We start from the raw sequence: 24,442 nt of genomic DNA, 5'->3' as shown, positions 1-24,442 counted from the left end.
ATTTTATACAGGTTTGGGCCGTTAGTTTCTTAAGAAGGGCAGCTTACCCTCTCCGCTAGATGTTGCGGGTTCTTTGTAGCTTCTCTGGACCAGGGATGTCTAGACCGCTGGGACAGGGGAGGGGCCGTGAGGCCGGAGGGGGAAAAGTCCGGGGAACCTGATTCTTCTCCCTGCCCATACCACACACTGGGGCTTTGAACAGGCTTCGGGGTGGAGGGTGTGTCAGACACTGCCTCCCTTTTTTTTTTTTTTTGCCACCTCAAGTGCTCCCCGTCATGCACCAAGAGGCATCTTAAGAGAACTTTCCCTGAGAGTCACATTTCTGGGATGAAAACTAGCCCCCCATTGGCAAGTGCCCCCATCGAACTGGTGGTGGTGGAAGGACGGGTATGGTTCTAGGAGGAAGAGAGACCCCGTAAAAGAAAGGACCCCTTTTTTTCTCTCTCTCCGCTCTATCGCTGGAACCGTTGGTTTTCACATGACCCACCTTGGCAGTGACCCAGGATGAACTGTTGTTCCCTCCCAATTTACAGTAGAGAAAACTCCAAACTGTTGCTCCAGAGTCACATCTGGAACTGTGGCAGGGTCATTCGCGGCCCCTTTGCCTTCGGGTTTGGGGCCCTAGATCTAAGGCTACTCAGGAGAGCCAACTGGTTTACTACAAGGGAGTCTTCTGGTATGCCCAGCTGGGGCTGGAAGAGGACCAGCCTCAGCCTTGTGGGTGGGTGGAACCAGATGATTTGACAACTTCAGGGGAGCATCCAAGCCATAGTTGCACTGGGTCACTGGCAAGTGGCAAGTGTGCTGGTAAAACCAGGAGCACCGATCATCAATACCCAAGTTCTAAAAAATAAAAAAGAATAAATAAAACAGAATCCCGCTTCGAGGTCCATGGCGCCCTCGCTCATGTGCGACTCAGCAAGTTTCAGAGCCGTGTGCACAAGGAATGAAACTCCGGACATGGCCCGGGGAAGCCGTGACCGTGACCGAAGCTCGCTTCTGACCTGCTCTGTCCTGACATAAACATTCTGAGGAACCGCAGGGTTAGGGGGCTCTGCTGGGGTAAGGGACACTCGGAGGGACTCGGGGTGGGGGGTAGGGGCTAAACAAACGGGACAGGTGCACTACAGAGGGCAACGTGAGACACAAAGACAGCGGGATCTGAAGGGGAGAGCCTGCAACCGTGGGGGCAACTGGCATGCCGACAGTCTCAGTCTGACATGCCCCAGCAGCAGCAGCGGCGGCGGAAAGGAACAACGTTGACCTTTGGGCGGGTGACAGGATGAGAGCCAAGTGCCCCCACCCTCCCCGGCTTGCTGCTTGAGTCGCGCGGGTGCTGAGGAGGGGAGAGGCGAGGGAAGCTGAGCAAGCTGGAGGCTTGTCTTTTGTAGAGTATGACCGGGGGGGGGGGGGGGCTCCTGCAGACGGTGCCTCAGTTTCTCCCTTTGTTTCAAGGTTTCAAGCTTTGCAGGTAAAGTTTGAGCTAGCTGCCGTGGAAGATCGCCTGTTTTGATTTGAGGGGTGTGTGTGTGAGAGGGAGAGAGGGTGAGCCGAGCGAGCGTGCTTGAGCATGGGAGGAATTGGGCCATGCCCCAGGACTTGAGCCATCTCTGGCACAAAAGGAGTTAATGGCAGGGACCGCGCCCCCCCGTGTCCGGGCACGCGCAGCGCGCCCCCTCGGTGCGCGGGCACAGCAGCCAGGCTGCCGGAGAGCAGATCTCGGGGATTCAGGTGCGGAGCCCTTGGCCTGGAGGCGATATGGGTGGTCCGCGGCCCGGTTCAGTCGCTCGCAACAGCCCGGGGAACAGGTGAGGCCGCCTGCCCCGGTCTCTCATCCTCTAGCTGCCCATACCTTGCCCCGATCCTATCCCCTCCCAATCCCGGGCTCCTCTGCTCCCCAGCCGATGCTCCCCATCCTTCCCAACCCCATGTTCTCCATCGGCACCCCTGACCCTCCAATCCTCCCCCGCTTCGCTTCTCTCTTCCACCCCCTCCCTGAATCCCGCATCCCTATCATCCTCCCACCCATCGTCCCTCTATTTCCACAGCCTGGCCGCATGCTCATCAAAATACCCCTACTAAGGGCCCCCGGCCCTATTCCTGTATTGCACATTGCCAGTCCCCCCTCCCCCGCAGTGCAGCCCCGTCCCTCTTCCATCATAGCATCTCACAGCCAGGCTCCCTCCCCCACTCTCTGCAGCCCCCCTCCCCCCCAGGCCTTTATCCTATCCTCCCCCATTCCAATGCAGATCTGTCCCCCAATACCATTCCGGACCCGCGTAGCCCCCAATACTGCAGTTCTCGATACCAGTCCATTCCTGCACAATGCCCCTCGCCCAAATACTGCTCCAGCCCCCAAAGTATCCCAGATGCCACTCTAATCCCCGGCATTGCCGCCTCCCCTTGTCTTCTCCCAAATTGCAAGTTGGACCAGGATGGAGATCTCGGCCTTGGGGACTCACAGTGGGCCCTAGGGTACAGAGGGCGTTTGGGGGTCGGCCGATTTGTCTAGGTGTTCCGGGGGGAGGGGCTGCAGGGAACTGACTCAAAGGGGACTGGCATTTGGCACCGAAGGGTTACTGGAGAGGGAGGCATCCCGAAGGGGTTAATGGAATTCGTGGGGAGGGGCGGTGCCGAGGGGGTTAATGGTGTGGGGGGGTTGCTGGCGGGGAAGCCGTGTGAATGAGCGGTCTGTGCCCCAGAGTTGCCATGGAGACGGTGAATGGGGGGATTGTGTGAACTCAGCTGCGGACTATCCCCCCCCATACACACACACACACACACACACACACACACACACACACACACCCACTCCCTCCTGCCCCACCTCCCTACTCCTACCCCTTCCTTTCCCTTTCCTCTCCTCCCCACCCCACCCCGGGTGCATTCTGGGCAATGTCTGGGACCTAACCCCCCCACCCTGTACTTTGCTCCCCATTTCCTCTGGGCCCCCACCCCTTTAGTCGCTTTGCCCGCCCGCCCTCTTTCTTCCCTCCCTCCCTTTCTCCTTCTCTCTCTCTAGCTCTCCCTTTCCTTCTATCTCTCTCGCCCTCCCTCTCCCTCCTTTTCCTTCCCTCTCCCTCCCTCTCTCTTCCTTGCTCTCTCTATCTCTTTCTCTCTCTCTCTCTCTCTCTCTCTCTCTTTCTCTCTCACACACACATTCTCATTCCCCTCTCGTGGTGGCCGATCGCCGGGCGTTCCCAATCTCCCTCCCCCACCCCTTCAGCCAGTTCTTAAAGGAGCAGGCCGGCAATCTTGGAAGGCGGGAGAAATAGGGAAAACTAAATTTGTGTGTGTGTGTGTGTGTGTGTGTGTGTCCATGCAGCAGCGTCTGTGTGCGCCTGTATGTATGTGTTGGCTCTATAATGGTGTGTCAGAAAGCCTGTGTGTGTTGAGTGTGCTGCTATTTCTGATTCTGTCTCCACCTAGGTGTCACCATTATGCTGCATGTGTCTCTGGATGGTTACCTATGTGGTGTGTGTGTGTGATTATATTTCAGTAAGTCTCTGTTTGTGTCTCTGAATGTATTTCTCTGTGAGTCTCTGGCTCGGGGAGGCTCTCCGTCTCAGAATATGGGACTATATGAGGGATCTCTATGGGTTTAGAATATATGTCTCCCTGAGCGAATATCGCAGGGTCTGTGATCCTGGCTTGGTCTCTCTCGCTCCCTTTTTTGAGTCTTTGTGACTTTATCTCCATGAGTCCCTGAGTGTGTGTCCCCCACACTCCGTTGTTTATTTTACACTGGCTGAGCATCAACAATGCCTGGGGTCCTCTGCAGACGGGTCTCTGCCTCAGTTCTGGCACTCAGTGCGAATTAGAGACAGCCGACAGAAAGGACCAAGGCTTAAGAATTTGGGAGCAGTGAGGGCTGAGGAGAAATGTACAGGAGGGGCACAGGAGGGTCTGGGGGCTCTGGTGAGTGGCCGTCCTGCCCTCCCCCCACCCCACCCTGGTGGACCGGTGAGGGTGAGGGGATCTCCATGGGGGACGCTCTGCCTATCTGCTGCTTTTCCTGCTTATGCCTTTGAACCCCAGAGTGAGGTTAACAATCCCACCCTCTCCTGGTGTGGGCTTAGCGGGGCCAGGGGTCTAGAGAGTTCGCTGTTCGCGTCCAGCATGCTCAGGGCCCTGAGCTCCTTCGCCAGCACTCCCCACCCCCCTGCGACTACGTGCCCCTCTGGCTCCGGGGCTGACCCCAGTGAGCTCCACTGGCTGAGGAGTCGGAGCTGGGGATGGGGCAACTTGCAGGGGCAACGACTGATCACTGGGTCGATCCCCTAGGATTTTCCAATCGTGGCCAGGTGCTCGCGGGCCGGTCCCTGGAGCCCCGGGCACTGAGACCTCTCCTACCTGTGGGAGAACAGCCCCCCCCCCCCGTGCCCAGCAGGGCCCCCAAAGACCGAGACTGCTGAGCTGGCCCCGACCCCCCTAGATGACGCATACTTCCCTCTTTCCACAGGCCTGTCTGGCCCTGAGGGAGTCCCCTTTCTGAAGCTGTGGTGCCTGGACGACCTCTCTGCATTGCCGGGCACCTGTAGGTGTCCCTCGAGAGCTCAGTCTTGAGGTTCAAGTCAGTGTGGCCATGAAGGGGCTGCCTGTCGGGCTGATGCTGTGACCCTGGAGTCTGCCTTTCCTGCCAGTCCCCCTGCCCGGAACATGTGGCTGCGGCTTGGCCCGCCCTCGCTGTCCCTGAGCCCCAAGTCCACGATTGGCCGGAGCCTGTGCCTCACCCTGTGGTTCCTCAGCTTGGTGCTGAGGGCCAGTACCCAGGCCCCAGCGCCCACGGTCAATACTCACTTTGGGAAGCTAAGGGGTGCCCGGGTGCCACTGCCCAGTGAGATCCTGGGGCCTGTGGACCAGTACCTGGGGGTGCCCTACGCAGCTCCCCCCATCGGCGAGAAACGTTTCCTGCCCCCTGAGCCACCCCCATCCTGGTCGGGCATCCGGAACGCCACACACTTTCCCCCAGTGTGCCCCCAGAACATCCACACAGCTGTGCCCGAAGTCATGCTGCCCGTCTGGTTCACTGCCAACTTGGATATTGTCGCTACTTACATCCAGGAGCCCAACGAAGACTGCCTCTACCTGAATGTCTATGTGCCCACGGAGGATGGTGAGTGCTGCGGCCAGGCACCGTGCCCTCCCCGCCAACCCCAGCCCCTGCCCTGTGGTGTTTGTGGCTTGCATGTGGTTGTGCGCCCTGCAGCAGCATGCCTCCGTCCGTCCGTCCGTCCGTCCGTGAAGATGCTTCTAACCATCACTCTGCTTGGCCTCCCCCCACCTCCTCCCCTCCCCGTTCTTCCCTCCCCCAGCATTGTCTGAGCTCCCATGTGTGAGTGACACTGTTACCAGGAGGGGCCTGGCCAGGCCTGAGAGCTTTGACAGGTCTAGGGCCAGAGTGCTGGATGGGGGTTCCCTGGGGGAGAATGGGTCACTGCAGGCAGCCGCCCGCGGGAGGACGCTGGCTCCACCAGGCCCCCCTGTTGCCATCCTGCCTGCTTTGAAAGGTGGTAGGTGTGTGCGGCCAAGGGAGCTGGGCGCGTGCGGGGGGCGGGGGGGGGCCAGCCTGGTGGGCATTGCTTAGGTGCCTCCTCTTTGGCTAGCCGCTGCCTCCTCCCGCGGGGCTCACACCAAGGTAAGTGACAGAAACAAGGAGATGGTGGGACAGGCTCTCTGCCATGTGCCACCTGCAGAGCAGCTCTTGGGGCCTGGGAGGGTGGGGGGTGCATGCCCCTGGGCAGAGGCCTCCTGTTATTTTTTAGTTTTTTATTCATTTTACAGTAAAGCGGATTTCCAAGGAATGCGCCCGAAAGCCCAACAAGAAAATTTGTAGGAAAGGAGGTAGGTAGCGAGCCGGCGGGGAGGGAGAGAGAGAGAGAGGGAGGGCTGCCTGCCCACCTGCCCTTGCCCCTGAGGACCCAGCCTTCCTTCAAGTAGCCCAGGCTCAGGGGGCGGTCGGTGAGCAGGCCTAAGCTCCACCTTAGCCAAGGGCCCTGGCTGCTCGTCAGGGAGGATTCGGTGGCCTAAGGCAGGTTCAGAGCAGAAGCTGCAACAACCCCATTTCTTCCGCTCTTCCCAGCCCCGGATTCCACACTAACATATGTGCCAAAGATAGCCAGCGGTTCTCTCTTGAGCCACCTGCGGGGGTAGGGGGCGGGTGTGGAGCTCTAGGCAGCCAGGATGGAGCCAGGGGCTCTGTCCTCTTTCTGGTGGGGGGGGGGCGCGGGGAGCCACCAGCTCATCCCTCTGTGCTCTTCCCTGGGTGCGAAGTCTAGACTCAACTCTCCGGCCCTGAAGTCACCCTGCCAACCGCCCCCACCCCTTCTGGCCGGAGCATAGCTGTGTAACCCGAACCCCTCCCCGCCCCCCCACCCCGCCCCCCGGCCCCGGCTAGTCCGGTGGCAGACCTCGGGGGTCTCGGAAACACAGACTCTACAGGAGGCACAAGATCCTGAATTTTGCATTTACCCTCTTGCTGGGAGGAATGTGCTCCCCCTGTAGAAATAATTCTTCCTATTCGAATAGCGCACGTCATGTTTTTCTGCAAAGCGCTTTCATACTTAGCTCGTAAAATCCTCCCCATGTCTCTGGAAGCTTGTAAGGCAGGAATCAGTTTCCCAATTTTACCGATGAGGAAACAGGCCCAGGGGAGTGACTTGCTGCTGCTCGAGGCCCTGTCACTGGTCTGTGGCAGAGCTGGGACCCAAACCCGGGTCTCTTGACCCTCAGGGCCATGTTCTTTCCACTGTAGCACGTGTACGTTGAGGCAGCTCCCATCTGGTCATTCCCACCTCCCCGACTCTGAAAACAATGGTGAAAGGTGGATGGGCTGGGCCAAATTGGAAACAGTAACAGCTTAAGGAACAGGTGGAAAATCACAGCCTGATCCCCACAACCTTTTGGCAAGCTCGGAGTTTGTTTTCCTTTGAAATCCTAGGGCAGGGTTCCCCCACCCCCACCCCCAGCCCCGGCCCCCTACCCCAGTGGGGCTGTCAGGATTCCTGGGCCCGGATGCTCCCTGCTGAGCAGGAATCTCTGGGGGCAGATTCTGGGAATCCACATGTTGAGCGTGTGCGCGCACCCGCGCGCCAGGCGTTGAGTGCTCTTGACGCACCCTGGAGTGCCGAGTGGGGCCTGCTGCTCTAGGGACAGTGTTCCGCCACATCCCCACGCCCAGCCCAGGACCTCACACCCAGTAGGCGATCAGCAAACGCTTTTTCCGCACAAGTGAAGAAGCACTGTAGCATTGCAAAAAGAGTGCTGGGCTGGGAGCCACAAAGCCGGGCTGAGCCCCAGCTCTCCTGCTAAATCACAGTGAGACTTTAGGCAAGTCTTTTCCTGGAGGGACCTCTGCTTCCGCCTCCGAAGGTCGTAGGGGGACCATTCGGGCCTTAACATTCCACTAGCCTGTGAATGAATTCAGGAAGAGGGTCTCTTAAACCTGCTCCCATGGGTTACTTGCTTGGGTGGGGGGTGGGGTGGGGGTCCGGGGAGAGAGGATGATGTGAACATGAACCATTAACCGTTTCCTACGAGGAATGATCTCCCCAGGGTGCCAGTGAGAGTCCAGGGCCATCCAGTCCTGAGAGGTTGGCTAGAGAGCTGACTGGAAGCTCCAGTCGAGTGCAAACACTTACCCATCAGGACCATTGACTGTGGGCAAGGCCATGGGCTAGGCGCCACGGGCTAGGCGCTGTGGGCTAGGCGCTGTTGGGCTGTGGAGGGCTAGGAGGTAGGGGCAAGATTTAGACGTAACGAAAGGCTTCATCACTACTCTGACGAAGCTTCTATCCTAGGATTGAAACCCAGCCGGTTCAGCTAAGCCCCACAGGCCAAGCTGGGAAGTGAGTTCCAGACAGCGTGGGGGAGGGCATTTGGTCATTTCGCTGCTCAAATTAGTTCCCTATCCAGGGCCCGCTGGCCATTTGGAACGGAATTTACAGACCCCGCTTCTTGGGGGAGAGACATCCGCAGAGGTCGTTAGGCTTGTGGTGTGCATAGTGTAGGCAGGATGGGCCCGGCTGGGACCCCGTGGCAGCCCAGTGTTGGGACAGGGGGATGGTTGGTGGAGCTGGCCAGGGTGACAGGCATGACAAGGAGTTGTTCTGCAAGTGCTAAGCTGAAGGAGTGAAGGCATCTGTGCAGAGCAGGCTGGGACGATGCAGCAACCCCAGGGATGCTTCTGGCGGGCGGGCGGGCGGGCGGGCGGGCGGGTGGGGGGGGCGGGGCGGGCGGGGACAATAGGCCCCACCTTCTAAGTCGGTGCCCATTGGAAGTGAGGGATTTCTGGCGGGGGTGGGGGGGAGGACCTGCCCCCTCCCCCCACTTCTGCCTCCATCAGGTTGGAGGGAATTCATGCTTCGGGATGAGTAAGTCCCTTCCGCTTGGGGGCCTGTCCGCTGTGTGGGTGATGATGCGCGGTGCCCCACAGGGTGTCTGAGCGCAGTCCTGGCAGGTGTTAAGACGGTAGGTGCCACTGGAAGTTCGGGAAGCTGCAGGCCATTTCTGCCCCTTGGGGCCCTGGCTCTTGCCCTAGTTGAAAAGCCATTTTGTAATATGAAGGCGGTTCCTGTTTTGATTAATAGCTGTAAGGGAATTCAGTCACCAGAGCCCGGACCAGCTGGGAAAGAGGGCTATCTGCTGCCTCTAGGCTGAGAGTATCTGGTGTCACAGACAAGAGGGTAAGCCCTGGGGTGCTGGCAGAACGACCTCTGTCTCTCCACTCTGCCCAGCATCCAGGCAGTAGGTCCTTTCTCCACAGCCGTGCTCAAGATGCACTTCTCATCTCCTTAGAACAGGAAGGAGAGTTGGTGCCAACTTACCCACAGGTCCTAAGTGTCTCTCTTCTCTCCTCTGGGCCCTTCTTTTCTCTCCTTCCCTTCCGTCCCCTCTCCCTGCCCCCCACGCTCCACCTCTTTTCTCGCTGATTTTTTCCTTCCCTCTCCCCCATCCCCAGAAAGGTGGCATGGTGCAGTGGAAAGACCATGGGCTTTGGAGTCGAGCAGACCTGGGTTTGAATCTTACCTCTAGGGCTTCCCTAGCTGTGTGATCTTGAGCAAGTCACTTTACCTCTCTGAACCTCAGTTTCCCCATCAGTGAAACCGGAATAGAAACAGTACCTACCTCATTGGGGTGTGAGGATCAAACAGTATGGCAGAAGTAGAGGGTCTGGCACACGGTAAATATTCGGTCTATGGTAGGAGCTGTTATCATTATTCCTCTGTCTCCCTCCCTCTCTCTCTCTCTCTCCATCTCTCTCATGTCCCTCTCTCCTTCCCCCATTCCTCCTTTCCCTCCCTCCCTCTCTGGCTCTCTCTAGATCTCAGAGCACTGCTTGCTGCTCTTAGGCCTGGGTCCTGTTCACAGGAACCCCATTTGCTGTTAGCCAGAGCAGGGGGCCCCGACGAGGAAGACCAGAGGGAAAGCTTCATCTCCCATTTCCTCCTCTGGGAATCAGGGTCAGCTGAGGCCCAGCTTGAGCCCATCCACCGGGCCCAGGTAGCCGAGGGCTGGGGGCCCCAGGACCCGACTCTGCCCTAATAGCTCGCATCCGTATCCAACATTCTGGCCACCTGTCACCCTCAGCGCCTGTCCCTGCTCTCCAGCTCAGCCTGCCTGTGTACACACGCACAGCCCCTGCCCCCCGGGAGAGATCCTTTCCCTGAGTGGGTCTCTGGCTCTCTGCCCTGGCCCGTATGCTGCTCCCGCCTTCCTAACTGGGAAGGTAGTTGGTTGAGACGGGCTGTTGGGGACAGGGAGGCGGGGTAGGGAGGCAGCAGGGAGACCAGCGCGGCAGGGGCCTGCAACACCATCATCCTGATGAAGGTCTGGGCCTCAGCCCACCCATTCCCTCGGTTCTTGCCATCCCTCCTGCCTGTCCTGGGCCCAAGCCCAGAGCTGGCTTGCAGGGCCACACTGCAGTCATGCTGTTTTTGAATTCTCTCTCTGTTTTGTTCTCTGTTCTGTGCTGTTGTGTCTCCCCGTGTCTGGTCCCCAGGATCCGGCGCTAAGAAACAGGGCGAGGACTTAGCGGATAATGACGGGGATGAAGATGAAGGTATTTGGGGGCTGCAGGGCGCGGCGGCTGGTGCATGGCACAGAGCCCCTCCCCCTCTTGATGGGGAGAAGCCCCGTCTGTCTGTCTGTCCGTCCGTTGGTGTGTTTCTGTTCCTATACGAGGCTGTTGGGCTGCTCATCCATCTTTGGCCCGGTTGGCCGCTGGGAGGTCCAAGGTGATGGACACGGCTGGCTGGCGGGAGCAGGGGACCACAAGCAGGGCCATGGGGAGGGCGGCCTCCTCGCCCTGGTCCCCTATCCCCGTCCTCAGTCCCACAGCACAGAAGCGGGCACTGCCAGAGACAGCTTCCTCCTCCCCCATCTTCCGTGGCTCACGGGCACCTGCCCCTACCGATCAGCAGGGAGAGCGGAGAGAAAGCAGGGCAGAGGAAGGGCGGGGAGAGGCGAAAAGGAGACCGGATGGCGAGGACATAACCTGGGTTTCACTGCGGAGACACCTGTGTTTTGCGGGGAGACTGGCTCCTGGGAGAGGGGCCCGGCAGGATGTTGAGCTGAGGAGCGAGGCAGTGACAACCAAAGGGGCCGGAGATTAGTACCATCTAGAATCCCCACCCACCCACCCACCCCGGCCTCCTCCCAGAAAAAGAGACATGGCCTTGGGGCCACGGGCTGCAATAGGCTCAGGACAGGGCCAGGAAGGCCGTGGGCTAAAATGCCAGGCTGAGGCCAGGACGCCACAGCCCAGTCAGTAGATGGCATAAGATCCTTGCGTGATGGTTGAACCGGTCTGCCTTCCTCCTTGGGAAAACAGGTTGTGTTTGCTTGGCAGCAGAGAGCATTCCCTTCTACCTCCCTGCTCTGGCCCTGCCTCTCCACCCCTGGAGGAGCCAAACAGCTGGGGGGGGGGGCGGTCCGCTGGTGGCTGGTAGGGCTGTGCTGTTGTGGCAGAGTGTTGGTCCAGCTCACACTGAGAGGCTGCAGGTCAAAGTGGTCAGGCCGGGAGCCTTCTCTTGACTGCCCAGCCCCAACGCCACGCCACCGCTGTGCTGCCTGGGCTTGGGAGCAGCCGCTTGAAGGTCTCTCACTGAATGGCCTCTGGGGAGGCTCCATCTTCATCCTAATGCTGATGGGGGAGGGCGGTGGGGAGAGGGGCGGCGGGGCAGGGCAGGGAGGGGGTCTCTCTCATTCTTAGTTCTGCCCCTCTCCTCTCTCCCATCCCCAGTGCTTCCAGTTAAGTCTGCCTGACGCCCCGGGGGACAATGGGGTAAATGAGCACATGGCTGAGAAACCATGTCACTAAGGTTCCCTCCACCCCATCGCTGCCATTCACTCCCTTTTACCCACACCCTTCCTTGTTCTCTCCCTGTGCCACCCCTTCTTCCCACCCCTCTTGTCTCTGTCTGCACTGGGGGGCCGGCTGCTGCCAATGGCCGTATTTCCATGTAACTGGTCTAGTCTTGGGGGTTTCAGGGCTTCCCAGCCCCTGCTCTCGGAAGCCATGGCAGGTCCCAGGACTCCCGGGTGCCCCGGGGCAGGGACTCACTTGAGCCAGCTAGGACACCAGCCCTGCCTCTTCTCCCCCCACCGCTCCCCGTCCCCAGGGGCCCAGCCATGGCCTACCTAGGCCCAGCCGTAGCAGGCGTGGCTGACTGCCCTCAGCTGGGAGGCTGGAACCAGCGTCTTTAAAACCGTCGCGGAAGTCCACCTCCAGCCAAGTCTCTGGCCGATGCTCGGGTTCCAGGCCGAGCGGCCCCATGAGTCCTGCCCTCAGAGTTGGCGGTGGTGTCCTGGCACCTGGGATAGCTTTGCCGCCCACACACCCCCCCCCCAGGGCTGGCGGGGGTGGGGGAGGAAGGGCATCCTACCCAGCCTTTGTCTCACCCCTTCTCCTTGCAGACATCCGGGACAGTGGCGCTAAGCCCGTCATGGTCTACATCCATGGAGGCTCTTACATGGAAGGGACGGGCAACATGATTGACGGCAGCGTCCTCGCCAGCTATGGCAACGTCATCGTCATCACCCTCAACTATCGGGTTGGGGTGCTAGGTATGGTTCTCTGCTAGCTGCCTTGAAGGAAGCCTGGGTTCTCAAGGAAGGAGGAGAGAATGCTGGGGATTTAATGCTGGCCTCGGGTCCCGAGCGGGTGCCAACGACCAGAGTCAAATGGTGGTATCACACAGTCCCTACCCAAGTGCTGGGAGCTTCCCCATGTCCCTCGGCCCTTTCCAGAATGTTTAGCTGCCGCTGGAAATTCAATTCAACCTCCACACTTTCTCTTGTCTCAAGCCAGGTCGCTGCTTTTTCAGACCGTTGCTTGGCTGAGCTTCACAGGGTCCGTGAACTTTCTAGTGTCCTTCCCCCAACCCTACCCACCCAGGCCCACATCCCTAAAAGCCCCACACATACACAGATACTCCTTCTAGCCAGTCGCATATCCACACGGTTACATACCCTCACATGTCCACACATCCACACCGCCCACCGCCCACCCCAATGCATACGATTAATTCTCACTCACCCCACAAAGACACACATACACCCGTGCACAGAGACCCCCACATCCACATCTACAGGCCGCCTCTCACATACACACATTCCCCCACCACTCCATAAACACTCCACACATACAGGGTTCCCCTCACACATATCCACATACCATATGCCTCTGTCCACTCCACATCCATACCCTGTATGGTCACAGATCTCTCGGACTCCCCCCTCATTCCCGTATATCTCTCCCTCCACATCTACACCCATACACTCTACACTTCCTTCTACCCCCATGTATATGCTCTACACAAAGACCCACACCCTTCACATCCACATCTACACACAAATCCCACATGCGTATACCTTGAATGTACATAAATATTCCCTCCACGTATACACGCACATACCCTCATCCCCCTGTGCACCCCACTTCTACATCCACTCGAACACCCACACGCACACATATGTCCCTCACCTCCCCCACCTAAACGCAAACCAATATTCCCCCTCCCTACGCATACATACCCACCTCCTCACGCCACACATCCACAGATACTACCCACACCCCCCCTCATATCCCTGCTTCCACGTCTCCATACACGTCCCAGGCCCTTACATATCTCTCCACCATGTGCACACACTCATAGACCTCCCACATTCCCATGTATACACACACGCACACACGCACGCACATAGACGCTCCTCCCGTACGTACCCTGCATGTATACGTGCAATACACATATGTACATATTCCCTCATCCACCCTACCCGACAAACACATACACACCCATGTACCCCCGTTTGGCCTCCAGATCCATGCACGTGCGCACACCTGTCCTTAGCCCCACCCGTGTGCACACCCCATGCTTGCAGACCCCGTATATACACACATACGCATTTCTACTACTCTCTCCACGCCTACATCCCCCTGTACTCCCACCTCATCATACAAACGCACTCCCACACACACACTTCCTTCCCAAATGCCTCCTCATTTGCACCCCTGGGCCCTGCCCCCCACATCCTCTGCCGTCGGCCCGCCGGTTTTGGTGATGTAGGCTGCCCCTCTGTGCTGTCTCTTCCTTGCTGTTACTGCCCACCCGCGGCCAGGGTCCTGAGGCAGACAAGTACCTCGGACAGGGTCTTGCTCCCTATCAGACGTTCACCCAGGCCTCCGAGGGCACGTGCAGCCGCGCAGCCCTGTAATGGTGGGAGGGAGACAACTCCTTGCCTGAAGCGCTGCTGTCTTCCAAGTTCCAGTGGGGGCCTAGGCCGTGCATCAGGTCTGGAGGCCTGGATGCCGGACCAGCCGCGGCATGACCTCTTCCCTGGCCACTTGGCTGACACGACCTGATTTTAATTTGCTTCGGACTGTATCGTTGTTGCCGGTTCTAATCCCAGAGGGCCCGGGGCTGTGCGTCACTTCTGGTAGAGTTTATGAGCCCTGAAAGGCAACCTTTTCTTGACTGACCCTTGACACTCGGTGGGCTAGCAAGACACCTTTTTGGGGTTCAGACTGGAGAAATGATATTCCCTGAAAACAGTGGAGCCCGTGTGCCTTCGAGTGGCCTCTGGATCCCGGGGATGAGGCACGCAAGGCGTCTCCCTTGGTCTCTCGGCGGTCTGGTGGGCTTGGCTGTCATGGTTCGGCCGCTCTGCTCCTCTGTCTTCCCGAGTTGCCCCAGACATCCCGGCGAGGCTCTCTTGAGTGTTCTGTCCTGTTGAGGAAGGGGGATCTGAGTCTCTGACAGTAAAGGGGAAGTGAAGGTGGCTATTGAGCCACACGCAAGGGCTGCACAGTTCCTGAAGAGTCCGGAATTTACAGAAGTAAGCTCACACAGATGTCCAGCCACGCCCACACAGTAGTTGAAGGCCAGAACGAGTTTTGCCACCTTATTTTCTTAGTGAGAGTGATAGAAAATGTTCAACTCGGCTGCTTTTAAAAATTAGACGCACAGAGAGTACAAAGAATGTGCCTCGGTTCTGTATGATTGGACCCGACCAGCTAGGGGATGCAGGAAAAGAAAGAGTGGAGGAGCGGGGCGGGGGGGGGGGGGGCGGGCAGGAACTGAGGAAGAGAAGAAAAGGACGGGGGGAGAGAAAAGAGGACAAGAGTGACACCGAGCAAGGCGACAGGAAGGAGAGATTCAGGATTTGAAGCGTCATTCGACAGCTGGGGGCTGCGCGGGGCATGTCGCCGGTGAGTGCTCCCTATGGTGTCCTGGTTTGCAGATTACTTGACAACCCTCCCGCTTCTCTACTCTCGAAGCTTCTACATCAGGAGTTCCTAACTTTTGGGGGCATCTTGGACCCCTTTTGAGGTTCTAACAAAAGCTATGGACCCTCCCCCCCCCGGGGGGGGGAACGTGCACACACATACACAAACCTATAGAAATGGTTCCAAGGACCCCACCAAAACTCATCCGGGGAAACTCTGGTTAAGAACACGCCCCCCCCCACTTTACAACCCCCTCTCATTCGGATAACCAGAACAGCACATCTGGGGGCACGTATAGCATTCTTGGGGCCTTCAGCTGTTAATGATCAACATAATATGACCCAAACCTCGGAAGGAGTCACAAACTGAGATTTGGTCCGAAGTTTCCCCACCGCTTCCTGTGTCTCCTTCACAGCCTGCTCTGCAACACAGATGTAATCAATAAGCCACTGATTGGATTCTGGGTACATACAAGATGTTTCTGTCTCTTGGTGCCAGATGTAGAACTTAGGCCTGTCCCTGACACTTGGGGATTTTGCTGTGTAGCTGAGACTTGGGTGTTTTGTGTCTTCAAGCATCCCTGATCCGGCGGGCCGGTTTGGGACCCCCAACTGCACGCACGCATTCACCCTCCCTTCAGCTTCTCTGGAAGCACTGAGCCCAGAAAGATGCTTTACTCTGAGGTGCTTCTTTGGACATCTCGGGTGATTCATCTATATGGAGACTGTCACAGGCCGGTCCATGGATCCCATCTAATTATTTGAGGAGCCCCCAGGGGGCTCGAGACCAGCACAAGAAAGGGACCCCAGCAGGATATCGGGTGTGGATATCCCTGGGGCTGAGGAAGTAAGGGCTTGCCAGGTTTTAGTCTGGGTTCCAGAATCTAATCGTACATCTCTGTTCGGGTACCCTTCGGGCAAAGCGAAAACCTGGTAAATGTCAAGCCTTGAGGGACAGAGATACGTGGTTTGGGTACGATGTGCTGGGTTCCCTCATCCTCTGCTGACAGGCGGCTTACCATGGACTGCAGTGTCAACCTGGGGTCCAGGGAGACGGTCTCAGATTTATTCTGACAGTTTATGGAGTGCGTGGTGTTTCAGCGCTCCTTCTCGCGTTGCTTCTGTGGAGGGCTGAGTTACTGGGGACCTAGCAGCGAGCCACTTGCTCTCCCACACCGCCAGGCTTTGCGTGCTCACGGTTGGGCACGTTTGCTGGATCATCTGCCTCAGCCCCGTGGATGTAGCACTTCACCCAGGACTCTTGTAGTGGAGATGGTTGACGTGGCATCATCCACATGCTCCGGCGCCTCTCATCCCGGGGTTGGTGGGAGCCAAGGGAGCAGAAACGGATGGTTGGCTCCTCCACCCAGCCCTGTCAGGCCTTTGTTCCCAACCCAGGGAATCGAGACACGCTGGCGAAATCTACTTTACTCCATTCAAAGAGCGGGCTCTTCCCGCTGGTAGGACAGATGCACTGACACATTTCACGGAACGCTACCTCGAGCCGAGGCTGAAGCCAAGTCCACCGAGGCTTAAATAAGAGGACAAGGAAAGAAAATATGGAGGAAGGAGAAAGACAGGGAGAGAGGACAGGAGGGCTAAGAGAAGCACAGAGTGGTTCTTGCCGGAGGGTCTCGGGCTTGGACAGCTGGGTTGGATCTTGGTCAGCAGACTTTTTACGACTCCCAGCAGCGGCTTCAGTGTGCGAATGGGCCAGGCAGAGGAGAAGCTGGTTCCCTTGTCTGGAGGAACAAGGGCTCCTCCGTTCATCTTCATTCAGGCTTTTTCTAATTCCTTCACGTTTCCTCGCTGGGAACCTGGGGCTAAAGAGGGCTTGTGACTAGGCCCTGAGAGGAATAACTAAGTACTTTACATCCTTAATTGTACCAAATGTAAATTAATAACGCCCTTGAAGAGGGTGAAATGAGCTCTTTCCCAGAAGCTAGAAACACGAGGACCCGAGAAAGACAGGGATGAGGTCTTGCGCCTGCTTGAGTCTATTTGAATTCAGCCTCTGTCCATGGCCTGCCAGGACCACCAGGGAGCTCCCTGTGAGCTGAGGAGGGGGGGCTCCTCAAACGTGGCCTCTCGCAAAGTTGATCCCAGGTGCTGCAAAGGGAGCTTTTAAACGGGGAGTCCAAAAAGACCGATCCAGGTATAGGGTGTCCACAACTACCCACCTGGAAAGAACCCTTCCAAAAGCCTAGGGCAGGAGAAGATAGAGCCTTCCAGGGAGCCCAGGGATCAAGGAAGAGAGAGGAAATGAGGCAGCACGATCAGTCTGAAATGGAAGCGGCGGTGGGGGGGGGGATATAGGACATCTCTGTGGGATAGCCAGCAGGTGGGCGGGAAGGTAGTCTCCATGGCAACAAGTCTCCACAGCAGCAAATCCCAGCAGGTGGGTGGGAAGGTAGTCTCCATGGTGACATGTCTCCTCAGCAGCAAATCCCAGTGGGTGGGCGGGCGGGAAGACCTGTTTCTGTGGTAACACGCTGCACTGACTTCCCCATTTCTCCACCAGATGAAAAAGATGGTCTCACCCAGTGGTTTTCTAACTTTAGCAGGCCCCAGAGTCACCTGGAGAGCTTGTGAAAAACACACATTGCTGGGCCTCCTCCCCAGTTTCTGATTCATTAGGTCTTGGGAGGAGGGGAAATGAGAACCCGCCCTGAGAATGATGGGAGGGGCCACCTGAGGCCCTGGAATGAGGTGCAGATGGACTAACCCGTCCGGGAAGGGCCAAGCAGAGCTTAGGCATCCTTGCCTCTTGGGATCCTCACTTCCTTCGGAGAGAGGAGGAAGGGGAAAGAGAAGTAATTATAGACTTACAGAGTGCGGAGCGTATTAGGGATGCTTAGGTTCGTTTTATCCCGCCTACAACCCTTTGAAGTATTTTTACCTCCATTTTGCAGAAGAGGAAACTGTAGCCCAGATATTTTAAATAACTTGCCCAAGGCTATACGGCCAGTAAGTGGTAGAGCCAGGACACGAACCGAGGACCATCTGATTCCAGGGTCCCTGCTCGTTCCACTCTATCTCAAGGGGGGCTAGGGTAATGTCCTGGAGAGCACGTCAGGGGCCCGGCCATCTGCGGTTCTTGCAGCTTAAGTCTCCCAGCTGGAGGCGTCCCCTCAAATAGTCTGGAGATCCCTCCCTCCACACTGGAGAATGGGGGTGGGAGGCAAGGAGCCGATCGATCCTTCCTACACTGATGGTGCTGGAGCTTGCAGAAAGGAGCAATGGTACATGGTAGCTAGGTGGAAAGAACCATGCTGCATGCCCCTCCTCTGTCCTCATGCCCCCTCCCTGTCTCCTGCCTGCCGTTATAACCCCGATCCCCCCATCCCTCTGCCTTCACCATCCTCATGCCCTTTGTTGAATCCAGGTTTCCTCAGCACTGGCGATCAGGCTGCCAAGGGCAACTATGGGCTCCTTGACCAAATCCAGGCCCTCCGCTGGGTGAGCGAGAACATTGCCTTCTTTGGTGGCGATCCCCGCCGTATTACTGTCTTCGGCTCGGGCATCGGCGCGTCCTGTGTCAGCCTCCTCACGCTGTCGCATCACTCTGAGGGTGAGTAGCACTTGGGGCAAAACCTCAACTAGCAAAGTGCCGGCTGCCCACCCTGAGCCTCAGGCCTCCCGGGGTTCAGAGTGCCCAGAGGAATCAGCCGGCTCTCTTCTATCAGCTTGGCATCCTTTTGGGGAGAAGTGGAATGGAAATGTTCCTCTCGGGGAAGAAGTCCTTCTCCCAGTGTGAGAGAGGGAAAGAGAGAATCCCGTTTCTCTCTTGAGAAAGTAAGATCCTCCTTCTGTGTGGGAGTCGGGTTTGGGTGAGTGTGAGGAGGATGTCTATCTGAAGGGACAGTGGGGTTTATTTTGGGGTTTTTTTGGTGTTTTTTGGGGGGCAAGGGAAATCTGTCAGTTTGGGAAGGACATGTGACTTCAGGTTGGAGATCTAGAGTGGGAATTAGTTTTTAGGTGTAAGAAACACTCATTCTCTGCCTTTCTCTCTGAAGAACAAGTCTGTACAGGAGGGGAGTTGTCCTTAAGCGGAGAGATGGGTCTGAACAGTGAGGAAAGCTAACCTGTGGGGTGGGCTTTTTCTGAGGGGCGGTGATCCAGTAGCCCACACCAGACCTCCTCCTGGGCTGGGCAACCCCAAGGGAGACTCCCACTCTTAGCCCAGAGGAAAGCCTCTCTCCTTGCTCTGCTAGTGACTCTTCAAGCGAGCCAAACAGGCCCTTTTTGGCTCAGCAGGAAAAGTTCTCTTCACCTCTGGGCTGTAGAGCACATTCTACCTCTGAGAGGCAAAGACGAGCTTCTCATGAAGAAGAGATCTTCCTGAAATAAGTTCCTTTCCTCCCTCTGAAGGAAGGAAATCTGTGAGAGAGGACAAGGATTTTGTTGTTGTTGTTGTTGTTGTTGTTGTTGTTGTTGGAATCGACCCCGTGAGTGAGTGATATTCTCACAGGAAGACTCTCGGTCCCTGTTGGAATCGACCCCGTGAGTGAGTGATATTCTCACAGGAAGACTCTCGGTCCCTCTTTGAAGAAGACCTGTCTGTCTGAGAGCGAAAAATCACCTTCTCTGATCTCGACATTCTGCCCCTGTCCCTCCAGGGACAACCCCGATGAGGGAAGACCAGGGTGGGATCTGCATCACACCTTAGAATGTGTTTCTAGGTGACAGTAGTGGGAACAGGGATCCCTTTCTCCACAAAGGAGGGTGAGGTGACCGGCTGTGAGGGTGGCCCTGTCTGAAGCGAGGAATGGTGCCTCCTCTGATCCAGAACTATTTCCCTGGGAGGAGAAGGCCTTTCTTGGAGTGGTGCTACATTCTGTCTCCTGAGGGGCCTGGCTGCACTAAAGAGTTGTCCTCTCGGTCTTTCTGCAACTGATTCATGGAGAATCCCTTTTTGAAAAGGGGGGGTTCTCTCTTAAGTAGTGATCTATATTTCTCTCCCTCTCTTTCTACCCATGCCAACTGCCTTTCTCTTAGAGGAAAGGAACCGTGTGCCTGAGGGCCAGATTATCCCTCGCTTGGGAATGTTGGGGCCAGGGAGAGCATGATACCCCCCCTTTTCTTCCAGGGGTGGGGGGAAAGAATCATCCACTTTTTGAGTTTGGAGGACTGGCTCCATCTTGGGTAGGGGAGAAACTGGATCTGAGGCATCAATAGCTTCAGGAAAAGGAAAGTCTCTGTGGAGACTACATGCTGGGAGGGCACGTTCCCTGGAGACTTTGAGATCCCAAGGCCTTTGCCCTCAGGAATCTTTCCCCAGACTCCCAGAATGTGAGGCTCTCCCCTGCCTGTATTTCTCATCTCTCATGAAAAAGACCCCTTTGTGGTGGAAGCGCCAGCTCCCTGGTGGTGCGCTGGCACAGAGCTGGGCCCAGCTGGGCAGGAAGCAAGAAGGGAAGACAAGGAGAGATAAAGAGAGGGAGCATAAGGAAGCTGATGTCTGGGACCCAAGGGGTTAATTCTTGCTGGCATTTCCTTAACCCCCAAGTTACCAGCCCTCATCCCAGAACAAGGAAGCAAGAAGCAGGCAGGGGGTCAGTCAGCGCAGGGGCCCAGCAACCCCTCCTCTGGTCCTAATCCATCATCCAGCCGAAAGGTCTCGTCTTCCTTCATAGCTCATTGCACCCATAGGGCAGCGTCAGTGACAGAGGAGTGAGGGGGTGTTTAATTTGTCCCTCAGGGACAAGCAAGGGAGGCCTAGGCTGTGGGGGACATGGCAGATCTGACCTGGTGCCTCCTGTCTTCCGTAGGGCTTTTCCAGAGGGCCATCATCCAAAGTGGTTCTGCCCTGTCCAGCTGGGCTGTGAACTACCAGCCGGTGAAGTACACCAGCCTGTTGGCAGACAAGGTAGGCTGTAACGTGCTAGACACGGTGGACATGGTGGACTGTCTTCGTCAAAAGAGTGCCAAGGAGCTGGTAGAGCAGGACATCCAGCCAGCCCGCTACCATGTGGCCTTTGGCCCTGTGATTGATGGTGATGTCATCCCTGATGACCCTGAGATTCTCATGGAGCAGGGCGAGTTCCTCAACTATGACATTATGCTAGGTGTCAACCAGGGCGAGGGGCTCAAGTTCGTGGAAGGGGTGGTGGACCCTGAGGATGGCGTCTCTGGCACTGACTTTGACTACTCAGTCTCCAACTTTGTGGACAATCTGTATGGCTATCCTGAGGGTAAGGACACCCTACGGGAGACCATCAAGTTCATGTACACAGACTGGGCAGACCGTGACAATCCAGAGACCCGCCGCAAAACGCTGGTGGCGCTTTTCACTGACCACCAGTGGGTGGAGCCCTCGGTGGTGACTGCTGATCTGCATGCCCGCTATGGCTCACCTACCTACTTCTACGCCTTCTACCATCACTGCCAGAGCCTCATGAAGCCTGCTTGGTCAGATGCAGCTCATGGGGACGAAGTACCTTACGTTTTTGGTGTCCCTATGGTAGGCCCCACTGACCTCTTCCCCTGCAATTTCTCCAAGAATGACGTTATGCTCAGTGCCGTCGTCATGACTTACTGGACCAACTTTGCCAAGACCGGGTAAGGAGAAAGTGGGGGTTGTTCTCCTTTGGGACCCCAGCATGCCTTCCCTTCTGCTCCTCTATCATTAAGCCTCTTCTGTCATCTCCTTTTTAAAAGATATTCCCCCAAGTTTTGCTTGCTAACCTCTTCACCCCCTCCTTCCTCCTTTTGAGTCTTTCGTGCCATTTCTTCCCTCCAAAATGTCACCGAGGCTCAGAACTCAGCTAACATTAGGACCGAGCAGCAGGGGGAGTTACTGGCAGAACGACAGGATTCAAGGTTAGATGGTCAGAGGCCGAGTGAAGTGGGAATAAAGTATATTCATAAAGAGCCTTTCAAGGGTTCTTGGAAAAACTGGGCAGCTGGAAAGATTGGTGGATGCTCGGTAGCACATGAGAAGAAAAAGCATCTATAGCATGACCTTACAGGACGGGCACAGGGAAGGATGAGACAGTTTCCGTGATACAGTGAGCAATAGGAATTCAAGGCCCTGGGGAAGAGGAGGGGCATGGACAGAGAGAGGGACCCTGCAAAAGTTGGAAACGTGGGAAGTTATAGACCAGGGAAGAAGTTCAGAAGTGGGTGTGAGAGGAGGCATTCTGGGCCCTTTGTGCACCTAGGTAGAGTGGTGACCCCGGATTTCCATGTGGTATTTCAGGGATCCCAACAAGCCGGTCCCCCAGGACACCAAGTTCATTCACACCAAGGCCAACCGCTTTGAGGAAGTGGCCTGGTCCAAATACAATCCCCGAGACCAGCTCTACCTTCACATCGGGCTGAAACCAAGGGTCCGCGATCATTACCGGGCCACCAAGGTGGCCTTCTGGAAACACTTGGTGCCCCACCTCTACAACCTGCATGACATGTTCCACTATACGTCCACAACCACCAAAGTGCCGCCCCCGGATACCACCCACAGCTCCCACATCACCCGCAGGCCCAACGGCAAGACCTGGAGCACCAAGCGGCCGGCCATCTCCCCTGCCTACAGCAATGAGAATGCCCAAGGGTCCTGGAACGGGGACCAGGATGCAGGGCCGCTCCTGGTGGAGAACCCTCGTGACTACTCCACTGAATTAAGTGTCACCATCGCTGTGGGGGCCTCCCTCCTATTCCTTAACGTTCTGGCCTTCGCTGCCCTCTACTACCGCAAGGACAAACGGCGCCAGGAGCCTCTGCGGCAGCCCAGCCCTCAGAGGGGAGCTGGGGCCCCCGAATTGGGAGCTGCTCCTGAGGAGGAGCTGGCAGCATTACAGCTGGGCCCCACCCACCACGAATGTGAGGCTGGTCCCCCCCACGACACATTGCGCCTCACTGCGCTACCCGACTACACGCTGACCCTGCGTCGCTCCCCTGATGACATCCCACTCATGACACCCAACACCATCACTATGATTCCCAACTCCCTGGTAGGGCTGCAGACATTGCACCCCTATAACACCTTTGCCGCAGGGTTCAACAGTACTGGGCTGCCCCACTCACACTCCACTACCCGGGTATAGCTCCAGCCCAGAGCACAGCCTCTCTCCTGGCTCCCTCCCTCCCAGATCCACGGACACACATGCACATAGACACACACAGACAGACAGACAGACACACACACACACACACACACACACACAGACATATATGTATACACACGCACCCACACCCGACAGCAGACCCACCTGCACAAACATAGACAGATGTGGACATGCACCCGCATGTACAAGAACACAAATAAAGAAGTAAACCTGAACAAACCCTTCAAATGGGGACGCAAGTGAGTCCTTGGGAAACCGAGGACCTGTGCAACAGCAGCTGAAGCCAGCTCCCTGAGCCTGATCACAGACACTCCTGGGGGCCCGAAAGCACCAGCTGGACACCCCCTTGGTGCTCACCTTCCGCCTCTCTTGGAACTGCACCACCCACCAACTCCAGACTTGGGAGCTTTACAGAGCAGAGTAGCTCTTTCTCCCCCAGACTTGGTCTTTTTTCTGGGTCTTGTTTTTGTTGATTTTTTAAAATAATTTTGGAACACATGCCTCTCCAACCCATGAGTGCAAAGAGGCTCCGGAAGGGAGGCTCCAGGCCCATGTCTGTCTGGCTCTGGCACCCCCAGCGCTAACACAATCCGGGCGAGGAACATGACCCCCAAGAAAGAAACAGATTCAAGCAAGACCATGGGGTGGAAGGAGGAAGGGGCTACCGCTGGTTGGGGTTGGAGGGCCATAGGGGAGAACTCTCCAGCCACCTCTGTGTCCCTGTGGAGGGCTATAGAGACTGCAGGGTGACCTGCTTTCCCCTAAAGGCCAGGAACATCGGCCTGGCTAGACCAGGGGACCCTAGATTTGGTGAATGAGGTTCTGGTGGAGGCCGTTGTTATCAGGGCCCCTGGGTGTAATCTGGGTTCTGCCTCTGCCCTTGGGGTAATGGTATCAGAAATTTGCCCCATTTTCTTTACAGAGTCTCTTTTGTGTCTGTCATTTCTCTTTCAAAAAGGCGGTGTTTTTTTGTTGTTGTTGGCTTTTTTTTTTTTTTTAAAGAAAAGTTCTTAAAACACTAACGGAAACCCATGGAGTTTGTCCTTTGTAAAAATTTTAAACACAGTGTCTTGATATAAAAATAAAAAATCCAGTTAGCACTCCCAACCTGCCTCCCTTGCACAGGCCTTGCCCCAACAGATCTCCCAGCAGGGCGCCCCTGCAGGCTGGGAATCCAGCCTGCCTCTGCATCCTGTGCCTTTAAGCTGAGACAAGTCTGGGCTACACTCCGCTGGGCCCCGCATGCAGGCCCGTCCAATCTTAAGCAGGTTGCTGTTCCCCCCCTTGCCCCCCTGCACAACGCTCTGGGTTCCTGTGGCTGAAGCCTTCTCTCAGCACCACAGGGCCTCTTAATGAAACGGCAAAAAATAACTCCTCCTCCTCCTCCTTCTCGCCCCGCCCCCACCGCAGCCAGCCTCTGCCTCCGCCCGCCCGCAAGCCACCTCTGCCGCCACCCCACCCACTGCTGCCACTATCACCATCACCACCATCCTGCCTCCATCCTGGACTGGGGGCTGGGAGGAGGTGTGACCTCTAACAGGCTGAAATTCTTTCTCATATCTGAATCCAGTGCGGCATCAGATACGCGGACCCCCTGGCCTCGGGGGACTGACAGAGCAGGGCCCCCTCTCCTCCCCAGGGATACTTGT

The 24,442-nt window shown here is 56.9% G+C and overlaps 1 protein-coding gene across 4 annotated transcripts; it reads left to right on the top strand.

Annotated features, from left to right (window-relative positions):
• The first annotated feature begins 4,659 nt into the window (after positions 1 to 4,659).
• On the top strand, positions 4,660 to 22,772 carry NLGN3 (neuroligin 3). 4 transcript variants are annotated; one of them, XM_088028749.1, is made up of 8 exons: positions 4,996 to 5,116; positions 7,648 to 7,658; positions 10,661 to 10,673; positions 10,855 to 10,881; positions 11,917 to 12,066; positions 18,113 to 18,298; positions 20,499 to 21,288; positions 21,929 to 22,772. In XM_088028749.1, the coding sequence occupies exons 1-8, from the start codon at positions 5,011 to 5,013 to the stop codon at positions 22,770 to 22,772; spliced, it is 2,127 nt and encodes a 708-aa protein (XP_087884875.1). In that variant the 5' UTR covers positions 4,996 to 5,010. The 4 variants fall into 4 exon arrangements, with proteins under 4 accessions (XP_087884872.1, XP_087884873.1, XP_087884874.1 ...); XM_088028746.1 differs by lacking the exons at positions 7,648 to 7,658; positions 10,661 to 10,673; positions 10,855 to 10,881 and adding exons at positions 5,785 to 5,844; positions 10,001 to 10,060 and having other exon boundaries at positions 4,660 to 5,116; XM_088028747.1 differs by lacking the exons at positions 7,648 to 7,658; positions 10,661 to 10,673; positions 10,855 to 10,881 and adding an exon at positions 10,001 to 10,060 and having other exon boundaries at positions 4,660 to 5,116.
• Positions 22,773 to 24,442: the final 1,670 nt, after the last annotated feature.

The sequence above is a fragment of the Eumetopias jubatus genome, unplaced genomic scaffold (genome assembly GCF_037043125.1).
Source record: "Eumetopias jubatus isolate StellerSeaLion01/CBP00866 unplaced genomic scaffold, mEumJub1_p1.0 scaffold_11, whole genome shotgun sequence".
Classification (NCBI taxonomy): domain Eukaryota; kingdom Metazoa; phylum Chordata; class Mammalia; order Carnivora; family Otariidae; genus Eumetopias; species Eumetopias jubatus.
This window is presented reverse-complemented; position numbering and strand designations above follow the sequence as displayed.

Bases quoted from the DNA above. Each gene is read 5' to 3' on its own strand.
- NLGN3 (XM_088028746.1), top strand. From the start codon at position 4,660: ATGTGGCTGCGGCTTGGCCCGCCCTCGCTGTCCCTGAGCCCCAAGTCC. The intron at 5,845-10,000 runs GTAGGTAGCGAG...TCTGGTCCCCAG, and splicing joins GAAAATTTGTAGGAAAGGAG to GATCCGGCGCTAAGAAACAG. The intron at 21,289-21,928 runs GTAAGGAGAAAG...GTGGTATTTCAG, and splicing joins ACCAACTTTGCCAAGACCGG to GGATCCCAACAAGCCGGTCC.